The 20171-nt window shown below is 41.4% G+C and overlaps 1 protein-coding gene across 2 annotated transcripts in view; it reads left to right on the forward strand.

The window, feature by feature from the left end:
- CUNH6orf58 (chromosome unknown C6orf58 homolog) overlaps positions 1 to 20171 on the forward strand; it is a 93051-nt gene that overhangs the window by 59965 nt on the left and 12915 nt on the right. For both annotated transcript variants that reach the window (XM_073575778.1, XM_073575779.1), the window contains exons 4-5: positions 3837 to 3970; positions 18159 to 18397. In XM_073575778.1, coding sequence (XP_073431879.1) covers positions 3837 to 3970; positions 18159 to 18397 — 373 coding nt within the window. The remainder of the gene's footprint in view (positions 1 to 3836; positions 3971 to 18158; positions 18398 to 20171) is intronic.

The following is a 20171-nucleotide window of genomic DNA, read 5'->3' on the forward strand; positions in this document are numbered from 1 at the left end:
ATCTTCATCTCTTCATACCAGAGAATCTTATTTCTCATAGTCTGGGAGTCCTTTGTGTGTTTTTTAGCAAACACTATGTGGGATTTCATATGTCTTGCACTGAAGAGAGGCTTCCATCCGGCCATTCTGTCATAAAGACCCAACTGTTGGAAGGCTGCAGTGATAGTTGCCTTTGTGGAATTTTCTTCCACCTCCCTACTGCATCTGTGGAGCTAAGCCACAGTGATCTTAGGGTTCTTCATTACCTCTCTCACCAAGGCTCTTCTCCCACAATTGCTCAGTTTGGCTGGATGGCCAGGTATTGGAATACTTCTGGTGGTCCCAAACTTCTTCCATTTAAGGATTATGGAGGCCACTGTGGTCTTAGGAACCTTGACTACTGCAGAAATTCTTTTGTAACCTTGGCCAGATCTGTTCCTTGCCATAATTTTGTCTCTGAGCTCCTTGGCCAGTTCCTTTGACTTCACTATTCTCATTTGGTCTGACATGCACTGTGAGCTGTGAGATCTTATATAGACAGGTGTGTGCCTTTACAAATCAAGTCCTATCAATTTAATTTAACACAGCTGGACTCCAGTGAAGGAGTAGAACCATCTTAAGGAGGATCACAAGGAAATGAACAGCATGTGACTTAAATATGAGGGTCTGAATACTTATGACCATGTGATATTTCATTTTTTCATTTTTAATAAATTTGCAAAAAATGTCTACATTTCTGTTTTTTTCAGTCATAATGGGGTGCAGAGTGTACATTAATGGGGAAAAAAAATAACTTTTTTGAATTTACCAGTAGGCTGCAATGAAACTAAGAGTGAAAAATTTAAAGGGGTCTGAATACTTTCTGTACCCACTGTATATGTCCCTCACACTGGTATATATTTGTTTATACATATAAACGAGTATGAGTGACATATATATATTACAGTTAGGTCCATATATATTTGGACAGAGACAACATTTTTCTAATTTTGGTTCTAGACATTACCACAATGAATTTTAAACAAAACAATTCAGATGCAGTTGAAGTTCAGACTTTCAGCTTTCATTTGAGGGTATCCACATTAAAATTGGATGAAGAGTTTAGGAGTTTCAGCTCCTTTACATGTGCCACCCTGTTTTTAAAGGGACCAAAAGTAATTGGACAATTGACTCCAAGGCTATTTCATGGACCGTGGGCAATCCCTTCATTATATCATTCTCAATTAAGCAGATAAAAGGCCTGGAGTTGATTTGAGGTGTGGTGCTTGCATTTGGAAAGTTTTGCTGTGAAGGAAACAAGCGGTCAAAGGAGCTCTCCATGCAGGTGAAACAAGCCATCCTTAAGCTGCAAAAAGAGAAAAAACCCATCCGAGAAATTGCCACTCCTAATGTTGTAGCAAAGTCTACAGTTTGGTACATCCTGAGAAAGAAAAAAAGCACTGGTGAACTCATCAATGCAAAAAGACCTGGGCGCCCACGGAAGACAACAGTGGTGGATGATCGCATACTGTGAAGGAAATAATTATTTGATCCCTTGCTGATTTGTAAGTTTTCCCACTGACAAAGACATGAACAGTCTATAGTTTTAAGGGTTGGGTCATAGGCAGCATTTCTCTTCCTCCAAACACAGCGGGTTGAGTTAATGTCAAAGGTCTTAATTTTTGTCTCATCTGACCACAGCACCTTCTCCCAATCACTCACAGAATCATCCAGGTGTTCTGTGGCAAACTTCAGATGGGCCTGCACATGTGCTGCCTTGAGATCATTAACAAGTTCCTGCCGTGTAGTTTTAGGCCGATTTTTCACCTTCCTCATGATCAAGGATACCCCACGAGGTGACATTTTGCATGGTGCCCCAGATTGATGTCAATTGACAATTATTTTGTATTTCTTCCATTTTTTTACAGTTGCACCATCAGTTGTCTCCTTCTCACCCAGAGTCTTACTTATGGTTTTGTAGCTCATTCCAGCTTTGTGCAGGGCTTTGATCTTGTCCCTGACATCCTTATAAAGCTCTTTGGTCTTGCCCATGTTGTAGAGGTTAGAGTCTGACTGATAATTAAGTTTGTGGACAGGAGTCTTTTATAAAGGTGACTTTGTTAGACAGTTGTCTTTAATGCAGGTAACGAGTTGATTAGGAGCATCTAATTGGTCTGTAGGATCCAGAACTCTTAATGTTTGGTAGGGGATCAAATACTTATTTCTCACTGCAAAATGCAAATAAATTTATATAATGTATAAAAGGTGATTTTCTGGATTTTATTTTTTATATTCTATCTCTCAATGTTAAAATTAACCTACCGTATATACTCGAGTATAAGTCGATCCGAGTATAAGTCGACCCCCCTAAATTTGCCTCAAAAGCCTGGGAAAACTTATTGACTCGAGTATAAGTCTAGGGTGGGAATTGCCGAAGATACTGGTAAATTTAATGCTGCACAACATACAGTATGCCCCCAAAATGCTGCACAGTGAATGGTGGCCCAAATAACGCTGCACAACATATGCCCCCATAAATGCTGCACAGTGAATGGTGGCCCAAATAACGCTGCACAACATATGCCCCCATAAATGCTGCACAGTGAATGGTGGCCCAAATAACACTGCACAACATATGCCCCCATAAATGCTGCACAGTGAATGGTGGCCTAAATACCGTAATGCTGCCCCCAAAGTGATAGGATTACTGGTAATCCTATCATGTTGCTGCCGCTGCCGCTGCCCCTGCTGGAATTTAAAAAAAAAAAAAAAAAAAACACTATATACTCACCTACATTGATGACAGCTGCTCCTGAGCGTCGCTGGCTCTTCAGTGACTCAGGCAGAGGGCGCGTGCTTTCCACGTCATCGCGCCCCCTGCACCTCACTGCCGGAGGACGGGAGAGAGCGGCGCGCAGAGATTTTGAACGCCGCCGCGGCCCTATCATCACCCGCCGCCGCCAGGACGCTGCAGGGGACCGCAGACAAACACCGGGGACCGCGGAGACGACTGGGACCGCGGAGATGATGGGGACCAGGTGAGTTGGCACCGTGACCCGAATATAAGTCGAGGGGGGTCTTTTTCAGCCCCAAAAGGGGGCTGAAAAACTCGACTTATACTCGAGTATATATGGTACCCTTAAAATTATAGACTGGTCATGTCTTTGTCAGTGGGCAAACTTACAAAATCAGCAAGGGATCAAATAATTATTTCCTTCACTGTATATATACCCATCCTGGTATATGTCGGCTACTGTTCTTTAATGTATAGAAAAAAAAAAAACATTATACTCACCAGGGGCATACATAGAAGTCATAGGGCCCCATAGCAGAAGTATAATGCACTCTTCATAGTCCTCTCTATAGTATAATGAATGGCCATTTAGTATAATGCACCCCACATAATCCTTCATACAGTATAATGCACCACCCATAGTCCTTCATATAGTATAATGTATCCCATAGTCCTCCATATAGTATATAACGCACAGTCCATAGTCCTCCATATAATATAATGTACCACATAGTCCTCCATATAACATAATGCACCCCTCATATTCCCCCATATAGTCAAATGCACCTCCATATATAATGCACAGCCCATAGACCTCCGTATTAGTATATTACACAGTAGGGTCTGTGCACCCCAATACACTTCACCTTATTGTGCGTCTGAGGACACATATCCAGCTGAAGTATTTTCTGGCATCGGTTGGCCCTCACCTGCCGGTTGTTATGCCTCTGCTGGCACCATAATGACTTCTGTAATATATATTAGATTTTGTATTTTGATTGTAGTAACTCATATAGTAAAGAAATGCTTATTTTCCAACATCATAAATTTGTCTAAACATTTATTTTGTTTTAATTTAATGCAGTCGATAAAGACATTGGAACAAGTTTCTGACAATTCTGTTCCACCATTATCCAAAGAAGAAGACAAGGCATTATCGTATATGTGGAAGGCTCATGTTGAGTCTATTTATGTTGCACTTCCACGATGCTCACGAAGGTACAGTGGCTGAAAAGCAAAATTGTTACATAGTTACTTGATGTCAGCCTTGGTTTTTTATTTTGCAGGTTTTGTATTACTTTAGCGTTTTTTAAATAATACAATATTTTGTGGAAATATCTTAAAATTATTTTTTTCTTTTGCCAACAGCAAACAATCAGGTTGTGTTAAATTTCCACCACTATGTTTCCCATAACAATTGTATTTGAAACAGGATCTTAATGTCTTTTCCGGCTTCAGAAAATCCCTGTCCCCAGGGTGTAGTTTGTTTAACCCCTTTGCGACATATGCCATACTAGTACTGCTCCAGGGAGGTGCGATTGTGCCTGGAGCAGTACTAGTACGGTGGCATGACCTGCGCGGCCTCATGCTGAGCACCGCGGTGATCACGTGCGCGTGTCAGCTGTATGTGACAGTGACAGTGGTGACAGCTGCATAGAGAAGCATCGAGCAGGGAGGGGGCTATGCGATCGCCTTGTTCTGGTGGTCTCCATGGAGACCCCAGGCACCAAGATGGCCGCGGGGTCCTTCCGGGTCCTGGAGGGAAGGTGGCTTGTGAGCGACTGTTGAGAGCAGGTGCTGGCATGCCTCCTTCCCTGCCTGTCAGATCGCTGATCTGATACTCTGCTGTGCAGTGTCAGATCAGCGATCTGACATTATATAGTGATGTCCCATACTGGGACAATGTAATAAAGTTAAAAAAAATATTATAATGTGGAAAAATATTTTTTTTAAAAATCCCTAAATAAAGAAAAAAAAATATTTTACCAATAAATACATTTATTTATGTAAATTAAAAAAACAATAAAAGTACACATATTTGGTATTGTCGTGTCCGTAACGACCTGCTCTATAAAACTATCCCACTAATTAACCCATTCAGTGAACACAGGGCTGCCACTAGGAATTTCGGGGGGCCCCATACTGGCAACATTTTCAGGCCCCCTTGAAACTTCGCCCAGGCTCCACCCCAGCCCCCTCTTCACCCCTCGAACTGTCCACAGTCCCACCGCTCTCTCTTGGAAAAACTCCACTTCTCACCAATCACACATTAACAGTTCCCATCACCAGATCACACATACAGCTGGCAACTCTTGTTTTGGCCAAAAGATTTTTTAAGCCGCCACCATAACATGGTAGACACTTTTGGCCAAGCTCTACTCTACTGTAACCTATTAAATATTTGTTAAAATATTCAATACAATTTAAGTATATTTTTATTTATTTTTCAATTTTTAAAATGACCAATAATATCTCATACAAGTAACAAATATCGCCACACCATGTCCAGACCACATATTACCACCACAGTGACGGAATAATATCACATACAAGGAACAAATACCACAACACCATGACCAGACCACATATTACCACCACAGTGACCAAATAATATCACATACAAGGAACAAATACCACAACACCATGACGACCACATATTACCACCACAGTGACCAAATAATATCACATACAAGGAGCAAATACCACTGCACCATGACCAGACCACATATTACCACCACAAAAGTGACCAAATAATAGCACATACAAGGGACAAATACCGCACCACCATGTCCAGACCACATATTACCAAAACATAGTGACTGAATACTACAATACTGATCAGTAATAAAAAAACACAATACTATCATCATAAGTGCTATTATACACAGGAGATCTGTACTTAGTATGCAGTGTCTGTGTACAGGTAATACAGTGATCAATGACATTATACACAGGAGCTCTGTATATAATGTATAGGTAATACAGTGATCACTGGTGACATTATACACAGGGCTGCTGTATATAGTATACAGTGTATAGTGTCAGTGTACAGGTAACACACTGAGTCACCAGTGATGTCTGTAGGTGAAGTCCTTCATCTTTGCTTTTCATCTTTCATCCAGCACAGACCTCCATCACTTCTTCCAGCCATGGCTCGTCTCTGCAGGAAATAACACAGTTATCTAGAACTCCGCTTGCACAACACATTACTTATTTTTTTCTCAACTTCTACATTACACCCCATGAAGATAAAAGGCAACATAGTATCACTCTACACAGTAAAAGGACTGCCCCCCATTTAAAACAGTATACTCAAAAAATAAAATAAATACATAACTGCAGTAATAATATCCCTTAATTAGCCCCTATGGTAATAATATCCCCCATCCTGGCCCCCGTGTTTCTCATTCCTGGCTTCAGTCATATGTTCTCCCATCCCGCCCTCATGAGTATCCATTCTGCCCCATATGATCACCCCATCCTGCCTCATCTGTCTCCATCGTATCCATCCTGCCCCATGATCCTGCACGATCTGTCTCCAACCCTGCCCCATCTGTCTCCAACCCTGCCCCATCTGTCTCCAATCCTGCCCCCAGTGTCTCCAATCATGCCCCCAGTGTCTCCAATCATGCCCCCAGTGTCTCCAATCATGCCCTGTGTCTCAATTCTGCCCCCAGTATCTCCAATCATACCCCCTGTGTCTCCAATCATGCCCCCATTGTCTCAAATCCTGCCCCTTGTGTCTGCATTCATGCCCCCTTGTCTTTCCTCCTGTCCCCTGTGTCTCCAATCATGCCCCCTGTGTCTCCATTCTGCCCTGTGTCTCCAATCCTGCCCCCATGTCTCCAATCATGCCCCCAGTGTCTCCAATCTGGCCCCATGTCTTTCATCCTGCCTTCTGTGTCTCCAATCATGCCCCCTGTGTTTCCATTCTGCCCCCTGTGCCTCCAATTATGCCCCCAGTGTCTTCAATCCTGCCTGTGTCTCCAATCATGCCCCTGTGTCTCTATTCTGCCCCCTGTGCCTCCAATCATGCTCCTAGTGCCTCAAATCATGCCCCAGTGCTTCCAATCATGCCCTCAGTGCCTCCAATCTGTCCCCTGTGCCTCCAATCATGCCCCCTGTGTCTCCAATCATGCCCCATCCTGCCCCATCTCCATCCTGCCCCGTCTCCGTCCTGCCCCATCTCCATCCTGCCCCGTCTCCATCCTGCCACCAATCCCGTCTCCATCCTGCCAGGCCCGGCTTGCCGCTAACTTAAAAAAAAAAACATTCCAGAGGCAAGTGATTTGTACCCCGCGAAAGCGCGCACTCGCTGGCGACTGACAATGACGTCAGACGACATGCGCGCTGACATCAGCTGCCAGCCCCTGATTGGCTGGCAGCTTTAACTATTGCCGTGCGGGCCCGCACGGCAATGGAGTAACTGAACATGCTTCCTGGACACAGGTTCAGTTACTTGATTGGCAGAATACTGCCGCTGGGGACTGGGCAGTGGAGCCCGATGGGTAGAGGTGACGAGGCCCAATGCGGTGCCCCTTTGCTGATCGGGCCTCATACGCTGGTCAGGGCAGTAATGCCCTGATGGCGGCCCTGAGTGAACACCATAATAAAAAAATGAAAAAGGAGGCAAAAAACAATGCCTTATCATCCTTCTGAAAAAAAGTGTAATAAAATGCGATCAAAAAGACAGACTTAAATAAAAATGGTACGACTGAAAAGATCATCTTGTCCCACAAAGAAACAAGCCTCCATACAGCTCCATCAGCAGAAAAATAAAAAAGTAATAGCTCTCGGAAAAAAGCGATGCAAAAATAATAATTTTTTCTATAAATGGTTTTATTGTGTAAAACCGCCAAAACATAAAAAAATATAAATGAGGTATCGCTGTAATTGTACTGACCCGAAGAATAAAGCTGCCTTACTTATTTTACCACACACTGAATTGTATAAGAAAAGAAAAGAAATTCCTGAATTGCTGGTTTTTGTTCATTCTGTCTCCCAAAAATCGGAATAGAAAGTGATCAAAAAACGTCATGTGCTCGAAAATGGTACCAATATAAACGTCAGCTCATCCCGCAAAAAATAAACCCTCACATTACTCTGTTGGCCGAAATTTGAAAAAATTATAGCTCTCAAAATATGGTGATGCAAAAACTAGTTTTCACAATAAAAAGCGTCTTTTAGTGTGTGACAGCAGCCAAACATTAAAACCCAATATAAATCTGGTATAGTTGTAATTGCACCGACCCGAAAATTAAAGTCGCCTAATCACTTATATCCCACGAGGAATGGCATAAAAAATAAATAAAACCAATTCTTCACATGCTGTTGATTTTTTCATTTTGCTTCCCAAAGATCGCAGTAAGCTTTGGCGCACATTTATCTTACACCCTACGCTGAGAACTTACACCTGGGTTTCCATGTAAATCTTTGAAATACGTGATTCAGACAGAACCATGGCGGAAAACCTGTGATCCTTGGGTGTCCGTCTTTATAGGATTGCATAAAAGGTGCGTGTCTCCAGAATCATGAACTGGGCATAATGTACTGGTTACTATGGCGTACTGGTCACTACAATGTCAGTTTGCAATTTTCACTCAGCAACATCCACTGCTGCCTGTTTCTGAAAAACACCCATGGAGTCAAAATCATCACTACATCTGTAGATAAAATCCCAAAGGGTTATAATTTCCAAAATGGGGTCACTTGAGGGGGATTCTGCTTTTCTAGCACTTAGGAGCTCTTTATATGGAATACACAAACTAGTCTAGGAAAATCTGCTCTCCAGGAGGCAAATGGTGCTCTGCCCCTCCCGAGTCACTCTGTATGGCAAAGTATTACTATACTGCCACATATGGGGTATTTCTACATTCAGCAGAAATTGTGGGACAAATTATGGTGCCATTTTTACCCATTTCCCAGAGTGAAAATGTAAAACTTGGGGCTAACACACAATATTCGGCACGGTGGCTCAGTGGTAAGCCTTGCAGCACTGGGGTCCTGGGTTCAAATCCCACCAAGGACAACATCTGCAAGGAGTTTTTATGTTCTCCCCGTGTTTGCGTGGGTTTTCTCTGTGTACTCCGGTTTCCTCCCACATTCTAAAGACATACTAATAGGGAATTTAGATTGTGAGCCCCATCGGGGACAGTGATGGTAATGTGTGCAAACTGAAAAGCGCTGTGGAATATGTTAGCGCTATATAAAAATAAAGATTATTATTATTAATATTCATGGTGAAAATTTAAATTATTTTTTCTTCACTGCCCAATGGTATAAAAGTTTCTGACATACCTGTGGTGTCAATATAATCACTGCACAGCTAGATGAATTCATTGAGAGGTTTAATTGGTGAAATGGAGTCACTTATTGGGGGTTCTGCTGTTATGGCACCTCAGGGGCTCTGTCAATGTAACATGGCATCCTCAAACAAGTGCAGCAAAATCTGCAAAGTAAAATGGTGCTACTTCCCTTCTGAGCTTTGCAGTGTACCTCAAAAGTAGTTTTCAACCACATATATGGTATCTGTGAACTCAGGAGAAACTGCACAACAAACTTTGGGGTTTATTTTCTCCTTTCGCTCTTCTGAAAACACAAAACATGTAGCTAAAAAGATTTATTTGGAAAAATGTGATTTTTTTTTTTTTTTATTTCCACGGCTCTACGCTATTAACTTCTGTGAAGCACCTGTGGGTTCAAGGTGCTAAATACACATCTAGATAAGTTCCATAAGAGGTCTAGTTTCCAAAATAGTGTCACTTGTGGGGGTTTCCACTGTTTAGGCACATCAGAGGCTTTACAAGCGTGACATGCCGTTGACTAATTATTGCAGCAAATTTTGTATTCCAAGAAGTCAAAAGGCGCTCTTTCCCTTCCAAGCCCTGCCATGCACCCAAACAGTAGTATTCCCCCACATATGGGGCATCAGCGTACTACGGAGAAATTGCACAACAATCTGTATGGAGCAATTTCTCCTGTTACACTTATGAAAAAGAAAAATATGGAGCTAAAAAAGATTCATTTGGGAAAAATGTAACATAGTAACATAGTTAGCAAGGCAGAAAAAAGACATTTGTCCATCCAGTTCAGCCTATTTTCCGTCAGAATATATCGGAGAGATATTTGTATTGTACACTTACTATACTTGGCTATTAGATCGCCCCTCAGTCTTCTTTTTTCTAGACTAAATAATCCTAATTTTGCTAATCTCTCTGGGTATTGTAGTTCCCCCATCCCCTTTATTAATTTTGTTGCCCTACTTTGTACTCGCTCTAGCTCTATTATATCCTTCCTGAGCACCGTTGCCCAAAACTGTACACAGTACTCCATGTGTACATACCACTCGAAAAGCATCGTATTGAAAGGAGGAGAAAAAGAGGAGCGTTTTTATTAAAAATATACAAAAATCTTTATTAGATCTTGTGGACAATATAAAAACAACACACATATACAGTATTTAAAGTGAAATAAGGACACCAGTAGGTGGCACTCAGTATTATAGGCTTGAATATCAACTTGTTATTATAGTACTCATCCCTTTAAATCCCCATCCCAAAATGACCCACTCTCGCCACATGTTAAATAATGCTTATATACCTATCCTTTAATCACATATCATTTAACCCCTTTCTGTCATGTGACGTACTATCCCGTACATGTGCCCTGGGACTTAATTCCCAGGGACGGGATAGTACATCACAGCGATCACCGGCGCCCACGTGGTGAGCGCCGCTGATCGCGGCCGGGTGTCAGCTGATTATCACAGCTGACACCCGGCACAATGTGTCAGGGGCGGTCACGGACCGCCCCTGACACGTTAACCCCTTGCACACCGTGATCAAACACGATCGCGGTGTATCGGGGGTTAAAGGGAAGCATCGGCAGGGAGGAGGCTCCCTCCATGCTTCCCTGAGCCCCCCACAGCAGCGCAATGTGCAGCGCTGCTGCGGTGGGCTCCATCCCTGCAGGTCCCCGAATCCAAGATGGCGACGGGGACCTTCGGGGGCCTGCATGGAGCTGGCTTCCTCATGCCTGCAAAGCGCAGGCAAGGAGGAAGCCTTGTGCAGTGCCTGTGATGTGACAGATCAGAGATCTGTCACATGACAGTGATGTCCCCCCTGGAACAATTTAATAAAGTTAAAAAAAAAAGTGTAAAAATAATTTTTAAAAAATCGCTAAATAAATTAAAAAAAAAAAATATTCCCTAATAAATTCATTTTTTGGAAATAAAAAAAAAACAATAAAAGTACACATATTTGGTATCACCGCATCCGAAACCACCCGCCCTATAAAACTTTCCCATTAGTTAACCCCTTTAGCGAACCCCTTAAAAAATAAAAATAAAAAACGAAGCAAAAAATAATGATTTATTATCATACCGCCGAACAAAAAGTGCAATAACGCGCGATCAAAAAGACGCACATAAATATCCATGGTACCGCTGAAAATGTCATCTTGTCCCGCAAAAACGAGCTGCCATACAGCATCATCAGCAAAAAAATTAAAAAGTTATAGCTCGCAGAATAAAGCGATGCAAAAATAATTATTTTTTATATAAAATTGTTTTCATTGCATAAAAGCGCCAAAACATAAAAAAACGACCTAAATGAGGTACCCGTACTGACCCGAAGAATAAAAGCGCTTTAACAATTTTACCGCAGGCGGAACGGTGTAAACGCACCCCCCAAAAGAAATTCATGAAACGCTGGTTTTTGTTCATTCTGCGTCCCAAAAATCAGAATAAAAAGCGATCAAAAGATGTCACATGCCCGAAAATGATACTAATAAAAACGTCAACTCGTTCCGCAAAAAATAAGACCTCACATGACTCTGTGCATCAAAATATGGAAAAATTATAGCTCTCAATATGTGGTGATGCAAAAACTATTTTTACAATAAAAAGCGTCTTTTAGCGTGCGACAGCTGCCAAAAATAAAAACCCGCTATAAATAGTAAATCAAACCCCCCGTTATCACCCCCTTAGTTAGGGAAAAATACAAAAATTAAAAGAAAATGTATTTATTTCCATTTTCCCATTAGGGTTAGGGCTAGGGCTAGGGCTAGGGTTTGGGTTGGGTTAGGGTTAGGGCTAGGGTTAGGGCTACAGTTAGGGCTGAGATTAGGGTTAAGGGTTTGTTGGGTTTAGGGTTGGAGTTATAATTGGGGGGTTTCCACTCTTTGGGCACATCAGGTGCTCTCCAAATGCAACATGGTGTCTGATCTCAATTCCAGCCAATTCTATGTTGAAAAAGTCAAATGGTGCTCCTTCCCTTCCAAGCTCTGCCATGCGCCTAAACAGTGTTTTACCCCCACATATAGGGTATCAGCCTACTCAGGACAAATTGCAAAACAACTTTTGGGGTCCAATTTCTCCTGTTACCCTTGGGAAAATAAAAAAATTGGGGACTAAATGATCATATTTGAGGAAAAAATACGATTTTTTTATTTTCATGCCCGAGCATTATAATCTTCTGCGAAGTCCTTGGGGGGTTCAAAGTGCTCACCACACATCTAGATAAGTTCCTTGGGGGGGGTCTAGTTTCGAAAATGGTGTCATTTGTGGGGGTTTCCACTGTTTAGGTACATTAGGGGCTCTCCAAAGGCAACATGACACCCGTAGAGTATTCCATCAAAGTCTGCATTCCAAAACGTCACTACTTCCCTTCCGAGCCCCAACGTGTGCCCATACAATAGTTTTCTCCCACATATGGGGTATCAGCGTACTCAGGACAATTTGGACAACAACTTTTGGGGTCCAATTTCTCTTGTTGCCCTTGGGAAAATAAAAAAATTGGGGACTAAAAGATCATGTTTGTTGAAAAAATACGATATTTTTATTTTCATGCCCGGTCGTTATAAACTTCTGTGAAGCACTGGGGGGGTTCAAAGTGCTCACCACACATCTAGATAAGTTCCTTAGGGGGTCTGGTTTCCAAAATGGCATCACTTGTGGTGGGTTTCCACTGTTTAGGTACATCAGGGGCTCTCCAAAAGCAACATGACACCCGCTGACCATTCCATCAAAGTCTGCATTTCAAAACATCACTACTTCCCTTCCGAGCCCCAACGTGTGTCCATACAGTAGTTTTCTCCCACATATGGGGTATCAGCGCACTCAGGACAAATTGGACAACAACTTTTGGGGTCCAATTTCTCCTGGTATCCTAGGGAAAATAAAAAAATTGGTGACTAAAAGATCATGTTTGTGTGGAAAAAATACGATTTTTTTATTTTCACGCCCGGGCGTTATAAACTTCTGTGAAGTACTGGGGGGTTCAAAGTGCTCACCACACATCTAGATAAGTTCCTTGGGGGGTCTAGTTTCCAAAATGGTGTCATTTATGGTTTTTTTTTACTGTTTTGGTACATCAGGGGCTTTCCAAACGCGACATGGTGTCCGATCTCAATTCCAGCCAAAAACGTCAAATGGCGCTGCTTCCCTTCCGAGCTCTGCCATGCGCCCAAATAGTGGTTTACCCTCACATGTGGGGTATCAGCGCACTCAGGACAAATTGCACAATAACTTTTAAGGTCCTGTTACCCTTGGAAAAATAAGAATTGAGAGTGAAAAGATCATTTTTGTGGAAAAAATATGATTTTTTAATTGTACGGCTGTACGTTATAAACTTCTGTGAAGCCCTTGGGGGTTCAAAGTTCTCACCACACATTTAGATAAGTTCCTTGGGGGGTCTAGTTTCCAAAATGGGGTCACTTGTGGGAGGTTTCCACTGTTTTGGTACATCAGGGGTTTTCCAATCGCGACATGGTGTCCGATCTCAATTCCAGCCAAAAAAGTCAAATGGCGCTGCTTCCATTCTGAGCTCTGCCATGCGCCCAAATAGCCGTTTACACCCACATATGGGGTATCAGCGTACTCAGGACAAATTGCACAATAACTTTTAGGGTCCTGTTACCCTTGGGAAAATAAAAATTGGGGGTGAAAAGATCATTTTTGTGGAAAAAATATGATTTTTTAATTCTACAGCTGTACGTTATAAACTTCTGTGAAGCCCTTGCAGGTTCAAAGTTCTCAACACATATCTAGATAAGTTCCTTGGGGGGTCTAGTTTCCAAAATGGGGTCACTTGTGGGAGGTTTCCACTGTTTAGGTACATCAGAGGCTCTCCAAACGTGACATGGCGTCCGATCTGAATTCCAGCCAATTTTGCTTTGAAAAAGTCAAACGGCGCTCCTTCCCTTCTGAGCTCTGCCATGCGCTGAAACAGTGGTTCCCCCCACATATCAGGTATCAGTGTACTCAGGACAAACTGCACAATAACTTTTGAAGTCCAATGTCTCCTGTTACTCTTGGTAAAATAAAAAAAATTGAACCTGAAGTATTTTTTTTTTTTTTAAAAGTTAAATGTTCATTTTTTTTAAATATTCAAAAAATTCCTGTGAAGCACCTGAAGGGTTAATAAACTTCTTGAATGTGGTTTTGAGCACCTTAAGGGGTGCAGTTTTTAGAATGGTGTCACTTTTGGGTATTTTCTATCATATAGATCCCTCAAAGTGGCTTCAAATGTGATGTGGTCCGTAAAAATAAAATGGTGTTGCAAAAATGAGAAATCGCTGGTCAACTTTTAACCCTTATAACTTCTTAACAAAAAAAAATTTTGGTTCCAAAATTGTGCTGATGTAAAGTAAACATGTGGGAAATGTTACTTATTAAGTTTTTTGTGTGCCATATCTCTGATTTAAGGGCATAAAAATTCAAAGTTGGAAAATTGCAAAATTTTCAAAATTTTCACCAAATTTCCGTTTTTTTCACAAATAAATGCAAGTTATATGAATGAAATTTTACCACTAGCATGAAGTACAATATGTCACAAGAAAACAGTGTCAGAATCACCAGGATTCATGGAAGCGTTTCAGAGTTATTACCTCTTAAAGGGACAGTGGTCAGAATTGTAAAAATTGGCCCGGTCATGAACGTGCAAACCACCCTTGGGGGTTAAGGGGTTAAAGTCACTGGGATTGTATAAAAAAAGAGATGGAGCTCCAAGGAAAAAATACAACATATACCAATATACAAACATCACCATAATGACATGTGAATATAAACAGGAAACCTCTTACCAGTAAAGCGGGTCATTTTGGGATGGAGATTTAAAGTGATTCCTCATAAACCCATGCTGATATGGCGTTAAACAGTTATTCTCAGAGTCATTGAGATAATCCAGAATAACATCCCTCAGAAACCCTTCAAAAATGTTACCAACAACAGAGGTTAGACTTACTGGCCTATAATTTTCAGGTTCACTTTTAGAGCCATTTTGAATATTGGTACCACATTTGCTATGCGCCAGTCCTGTGGAACAGAGCCCATTGCTATAGAGTCCCTAAATATAAGAAATATTGGCTTGTCTATTACATTACTTAGTACTCTTAGTACTCGTGAGTGTATGCCATCTGGACCCGTAGATTTATCTATTTTAATCTTATTTAGCCGATTTCGCACCTCTTCTTGGGTTAGATTAGTGACCCTTAATATAGGGTTTTCTTTGTCTCTCTGCATTTCACCTAGCATTTCATTTTCCATCGTGAATACCGTGGATGTGATTTTGTTATTCCCATGTCTCTACGCTATAAACTTCTGTGAAGCACTTGTGGGTTCAAGGTGCTCAATACACATCTACATAAGTTGTCTAAGGAGTCTAGTTTCTAAAATGATGTCACTTGTTGGGGGTTTCCACTGTTTAGGCACATCAGGGGCTCTCCAAACTCAACATGACAACCTCTAATTCCAGCATATTTTACATTCAAAAAGTCAAATGGCGCTCCTTCCCTTCTGAGCCCTGCCGTGTGCCCAAACAGTAGATTTTCCCCACATATGGAGTATCAGCATGCTCAAGAGAAATTGCACAACAAAATGTATTGTCCATTTTCTCCTGTTACCCTTGCAAAAGTAAAAAAAATAGGTCTAATGGAACATTTTTGTGAAAGAAAAGTAAATGTTTACTTTTTCCTTCCACATTCCAAAAATTCCTGTGAAGCACCTGAAGGGTTAATAAACTTCTTGAATGTGGTTTTGAGCACTTTGAGGAGTGCTGTTTTTAGAATGGTGTAATTTTGGGGTATTTTCTATCATATAGGCCCTTCAAAGTCACTTCAAATGTGAGGTGGTCCCTAAAAAAAAAATGTTTTTGCAAATTTTGTTGTAAAAATGAGAAATCGCTGGTCAAATTTTAACCCTTTTAACAAAAAAATTATGTTTCCAAAATTGTGGTGATGTAAAGTAGACATGTGGGAAATGTTATTTATTAACTATTTTGTGCGATATGGCTCTCTGATTTAAGCACATAAAAATTAAGTTTGAAAATTGCAAAATTTTCAAAATTTTCGCCAAATTTCCATTTTTTCACAAAAAAATGCAAGCAATATCAAAGAAATTTTACCACTAACATAAAGTACAATATGTCATGAGAAAACATTTTCAGAATCACCAAGATCCATTGAAGCGTTCCAGAGTTATTACCTCATAAAGTGACAGTGGGCAGAAGTGTAAAAATTGGCCCGATCATCAAGGTGAAAACAGGCTTCGTCTCAAAGGGGTTAAAAAGTATCTCAAACAAACTATTATGTTCTCAACCTCTCTTGGTACAGTGCTAAATTTTTACCACTGCCCTGCTCTCTGTAATAGACTGCAGTAATGACATAATTTCAACAGTACGGCACCAATCAGTGATCTCTGCAAGTCTGACCGACTAGAGCCTCACATCCCACTGAGGGCCTGCTGCATTGTCAATGTGATAGTAAGAGACACCAGTAGCAGTGACAGGGACTTACTGCAGGACCTGAGGAGGGTAAGTATAGGAAGTTTGTTTTATTTAAAACAAACTGCGCCTGGAGATTGGGGATTTCTGAGACTGGAAAATGCCTTAAGTAGTAATGAGTGCTCGGATAAGGCGTTATACGAGCATGCTCGGGTGGCACGGTGGCTCAGTGGATAGCACTGCAGTCTTGCAGTGCTGGGGTCCTGGGTTCAAATCCCACCAAGGACAACATCTGCAAGGAGTTTGTATGTTCTCCCCGTGTTTGTGTTAGGGACGGCGGAAAGCACCAAATATAAATAATAGGAGGTGCGTTCGCCGCCCGGGGTCCACCATGCGGTAGGTGACTAGAACGCTGCTGGACAATGGCAGATGCACCAGAAGGTGCCGTAGTGAGTACGGGTTAACGTCACGCGAACGCTAGGAGCGAACTCTGTTCAGACACAGAGTCGCTTGGCAAAAATATATGCAAAGGCGCTGGTCCTGTTAACGTCACAGGAGCCGGCGTGTGGCGTCGCAGCCGCGAACACCAATAGCTGCTGGTATTGCAGCGCAGCGGCAACTAAAGCCGTAAGCGTCGGCGCCGAGAACCGGGCACCGACGGATGCTAGTGTAGGCGTGGATCGCACAATGGCATGTAGCTTGCCACAACCTGGAGCTGACTAACCCAACACACAGTCACCAATCGTATTATCCAAGGGAAGGGGTTTCATAATAAGTCAGTCACCAGTCCATGCATCAATCACCATACACACACAGCATAATATGCTACACTAGCGCATGGCCGAGCCGCCATGCGGGCTTTTTATAGCCATGCGCTTCCGGGACCTTCCAGTACCCTGGAAAGGACCAATCTGATCTGACGCAGGACCTGAGCGTGTGACCCCTGCTCTCCAGTGAGAGGTCACCTTGCTGGCATGCCCAGTAGCACGGCATGAGGACTTAGCCTCTGGAGCGGTTCCCTGCAGAACAGGATGCACTACCATTGCTGCACCAGAGATGGCAGCAACATCCAGGCTGTCAGAGCAAGTCTGAGTAGCACGCCTGGCTCGCCGTGATTGCTGAGCAGCACCCGGAGCGGTCAGAGGAGAATGGGAGACCGCTGGATGTCTGGCTCTGGATTCCCGCTGTGCAGTGTCAGGAATCCGACGCCTAACAGTTTGTGTGGGTTTCCTCTGGGTACTCCGGTTTCCTCCCACATTCCAAAGACATACTGATAGGGAATCTAGATTGTGAGCCCCATTGGGGACAGTGATGATAATATGTGCAAACTGTAAAGCACTGTGAAATATGTTAGCACTATATAAAGATTATTATTATGCTCGGGTTCTAACCGAGTGACTTCAACATGCTCGAAAAATATGTTTGAGTCCCGTGTCTTTATGCTGTTAGACAGCCGTAACACATACAGGGATTGTCTGACAAATAGGCAATCCTTGCATGTGTTGAGGCTGTCTAACAGCGGCAAGACATGCAGCCGCGGGGACTAGAACATATTATTTGAGCACGTTCGCTCATCATTAGTCTTCAGGTCAACTTTTTTATTCAATTTACAAAGCATTAAAATATTTATGAAGCAATATTCATAGTTAATCCTGAAACATTCTGACTTAATACTTATATATCTGCAGGTTAAGCTACCATTCAGAACCAGAACAAAGCTTTGGTTTGGATTGGGCAATGATAGTTGATTTCATTGCAGCGACTAATTTCCCCACTAATCTTGAGACCACGAATGATTTTCAGACATTTCTGCCGAATAGGATGCTAGTGAATGGTGATAAAGCTCCAAACATTCCTGACTTCTCAGCACAACAAAATAGGGTTCTATCGACATTACATTTTCTTTATAACTCCAACAAATTTTCAGGTATGTTAATTGTATAGATTTTATACAATTAATATGTAATGCTTGTATCCAGTAATGAAATATTTAATACACAATGTTAAATTTGCATTTCATTGATAATACATTTTGAATAATTAAAATATATGCTGTGATTTTCATTATGACTTGTAGGATTTATTCTTGGCTGCAGTTCAGTTATTACATCTTTGAGATCCCTTTTCCCAAAGCCAAAGCCTCATAGCAAGATCACCACAAAAAGTGTGTAAAAAAATAACAACTGTGAAGAGCGACATGTGAGCCTTATTTCTGACTATGTACAAGATATGTAGTGTATATTGATTGGAAAATTTGCCCTTCTGATTTTTCTACTGTTCTGCAATAATTACCAGAGTGGGCAAATATTACATTTAAGTGACTGGGACTTGTAAAACTCTTGTACACACAATGCCCTTTAAACCCCAGCATATCCTAAATTTCACTTTTTGAAATTGGGAAAAAACATAACCTAAAGTACTGCTTTTAAATCTCAGCTGTCTGTACAAATGGAACTGTAGCTTTCCAAAAAAAGCAGATAAAAAGTAGATACCGGTTTTCTATCTCTTCTTTTAACTAATGTAAAAGTTTTTAAAATGGGAAGCTAAGGCCCCAATTTATCAAAGTGTTTACACCAGAAAACTGGCGTAAAGTACTTTGAAAATTCACAAAAGTTTGCACAATGCGAAATTGCACAAAAATGTTGTGACTTTTGGAGTTTCAGGCAGCTCCACCAAAATGAGTAGATCTGGATAGGATCCAGTGTGGGTAGAGCGTGGCTGTGCCCACCCATCAAATACTTCAAAATTGGCAGCATTTCTTATACCATAAATGGTAATCTAGTTTTTAACTTGAATAACATTTCTGGCAAGGTGCACACTATTAATAAAAAATAATTTTGGTGCATCTTATTCCTGCATGCCCCTTATGAACACTGGCACACGATATGCCAGTCTTAATGAGTATAGCCCTAATTTTTCAATAGAAATCTTAGTTAAGATGATTTTGTAATACTTTAAATAGGACCTTTCACTAAAATTTTCATGTTGAACTGGACACACAATAATATAGTGGCTACAGAGCAGAATAAAATGCTTTTTTTGTTTAATTTCACTTTTCTATTGGCATCTAATGAGTGGGTGCTATCAGACAGTTTTCACTGGGGGTGAGTATTTCATCTCCTTGTATGATGCTAACTAATCATAAGCAGGCAACAACACTCAATGGAAAGAAGAACACGCCCCACCCTAGCTTTGAGATTTCTCAGTATGTAAGATGTATAATGACAGACAGCCTTGATCTCCTGGATACAAGGTAAATGAGAACAGCGTCCAAATGAGGTGTTGAAATTTTAAAGGAACTTAATTCCGCCATGTGGAACATACAACGTTTCAACCTCCTGTAGTTCTTTATCAAGTGTACAATATGTCTCAAATGGCTGGCTTAAGTAGTTTGGAAGCAAAATCTGCCCCAATCACAATTCAAGCCCAGCCCACAAACACATTAAGCAAAATTTACATAAATTATACACAGACATCACAAATAATCTAAATAATAACTCTCGATAACCAATAGTGTGTGTATATCCAGTGTATTCATTATTATACTATAACAGAGATGTTATTTAAATAATGATATAAACATAATCTACCAGTAAAGAAAAACAAATTATCATAGGAATATAAAACCATAAAACCAACAAGGTAAGGGGAGTAGGAGGAGGGAATCACACACATGTTCCCTTGTTGTTATCAACATCCAA

This window comes from Dendrobates tinctorius, unplaced genomic scaffold, assembly GCF_039654945.1.
Source record: "Dendrobates tinctorius isolate UK_male_01 unplaced genomic scaffold, ASM3965494v1 ptg000046l, whole genome shotgun sequence".
NCBI classification, from domain to species: Eukaryota; Metazoa; Chordata; class Amphibia; order Anura; family Dendrobatidae; genus Dendrobates; species Dendrobates tinctorius.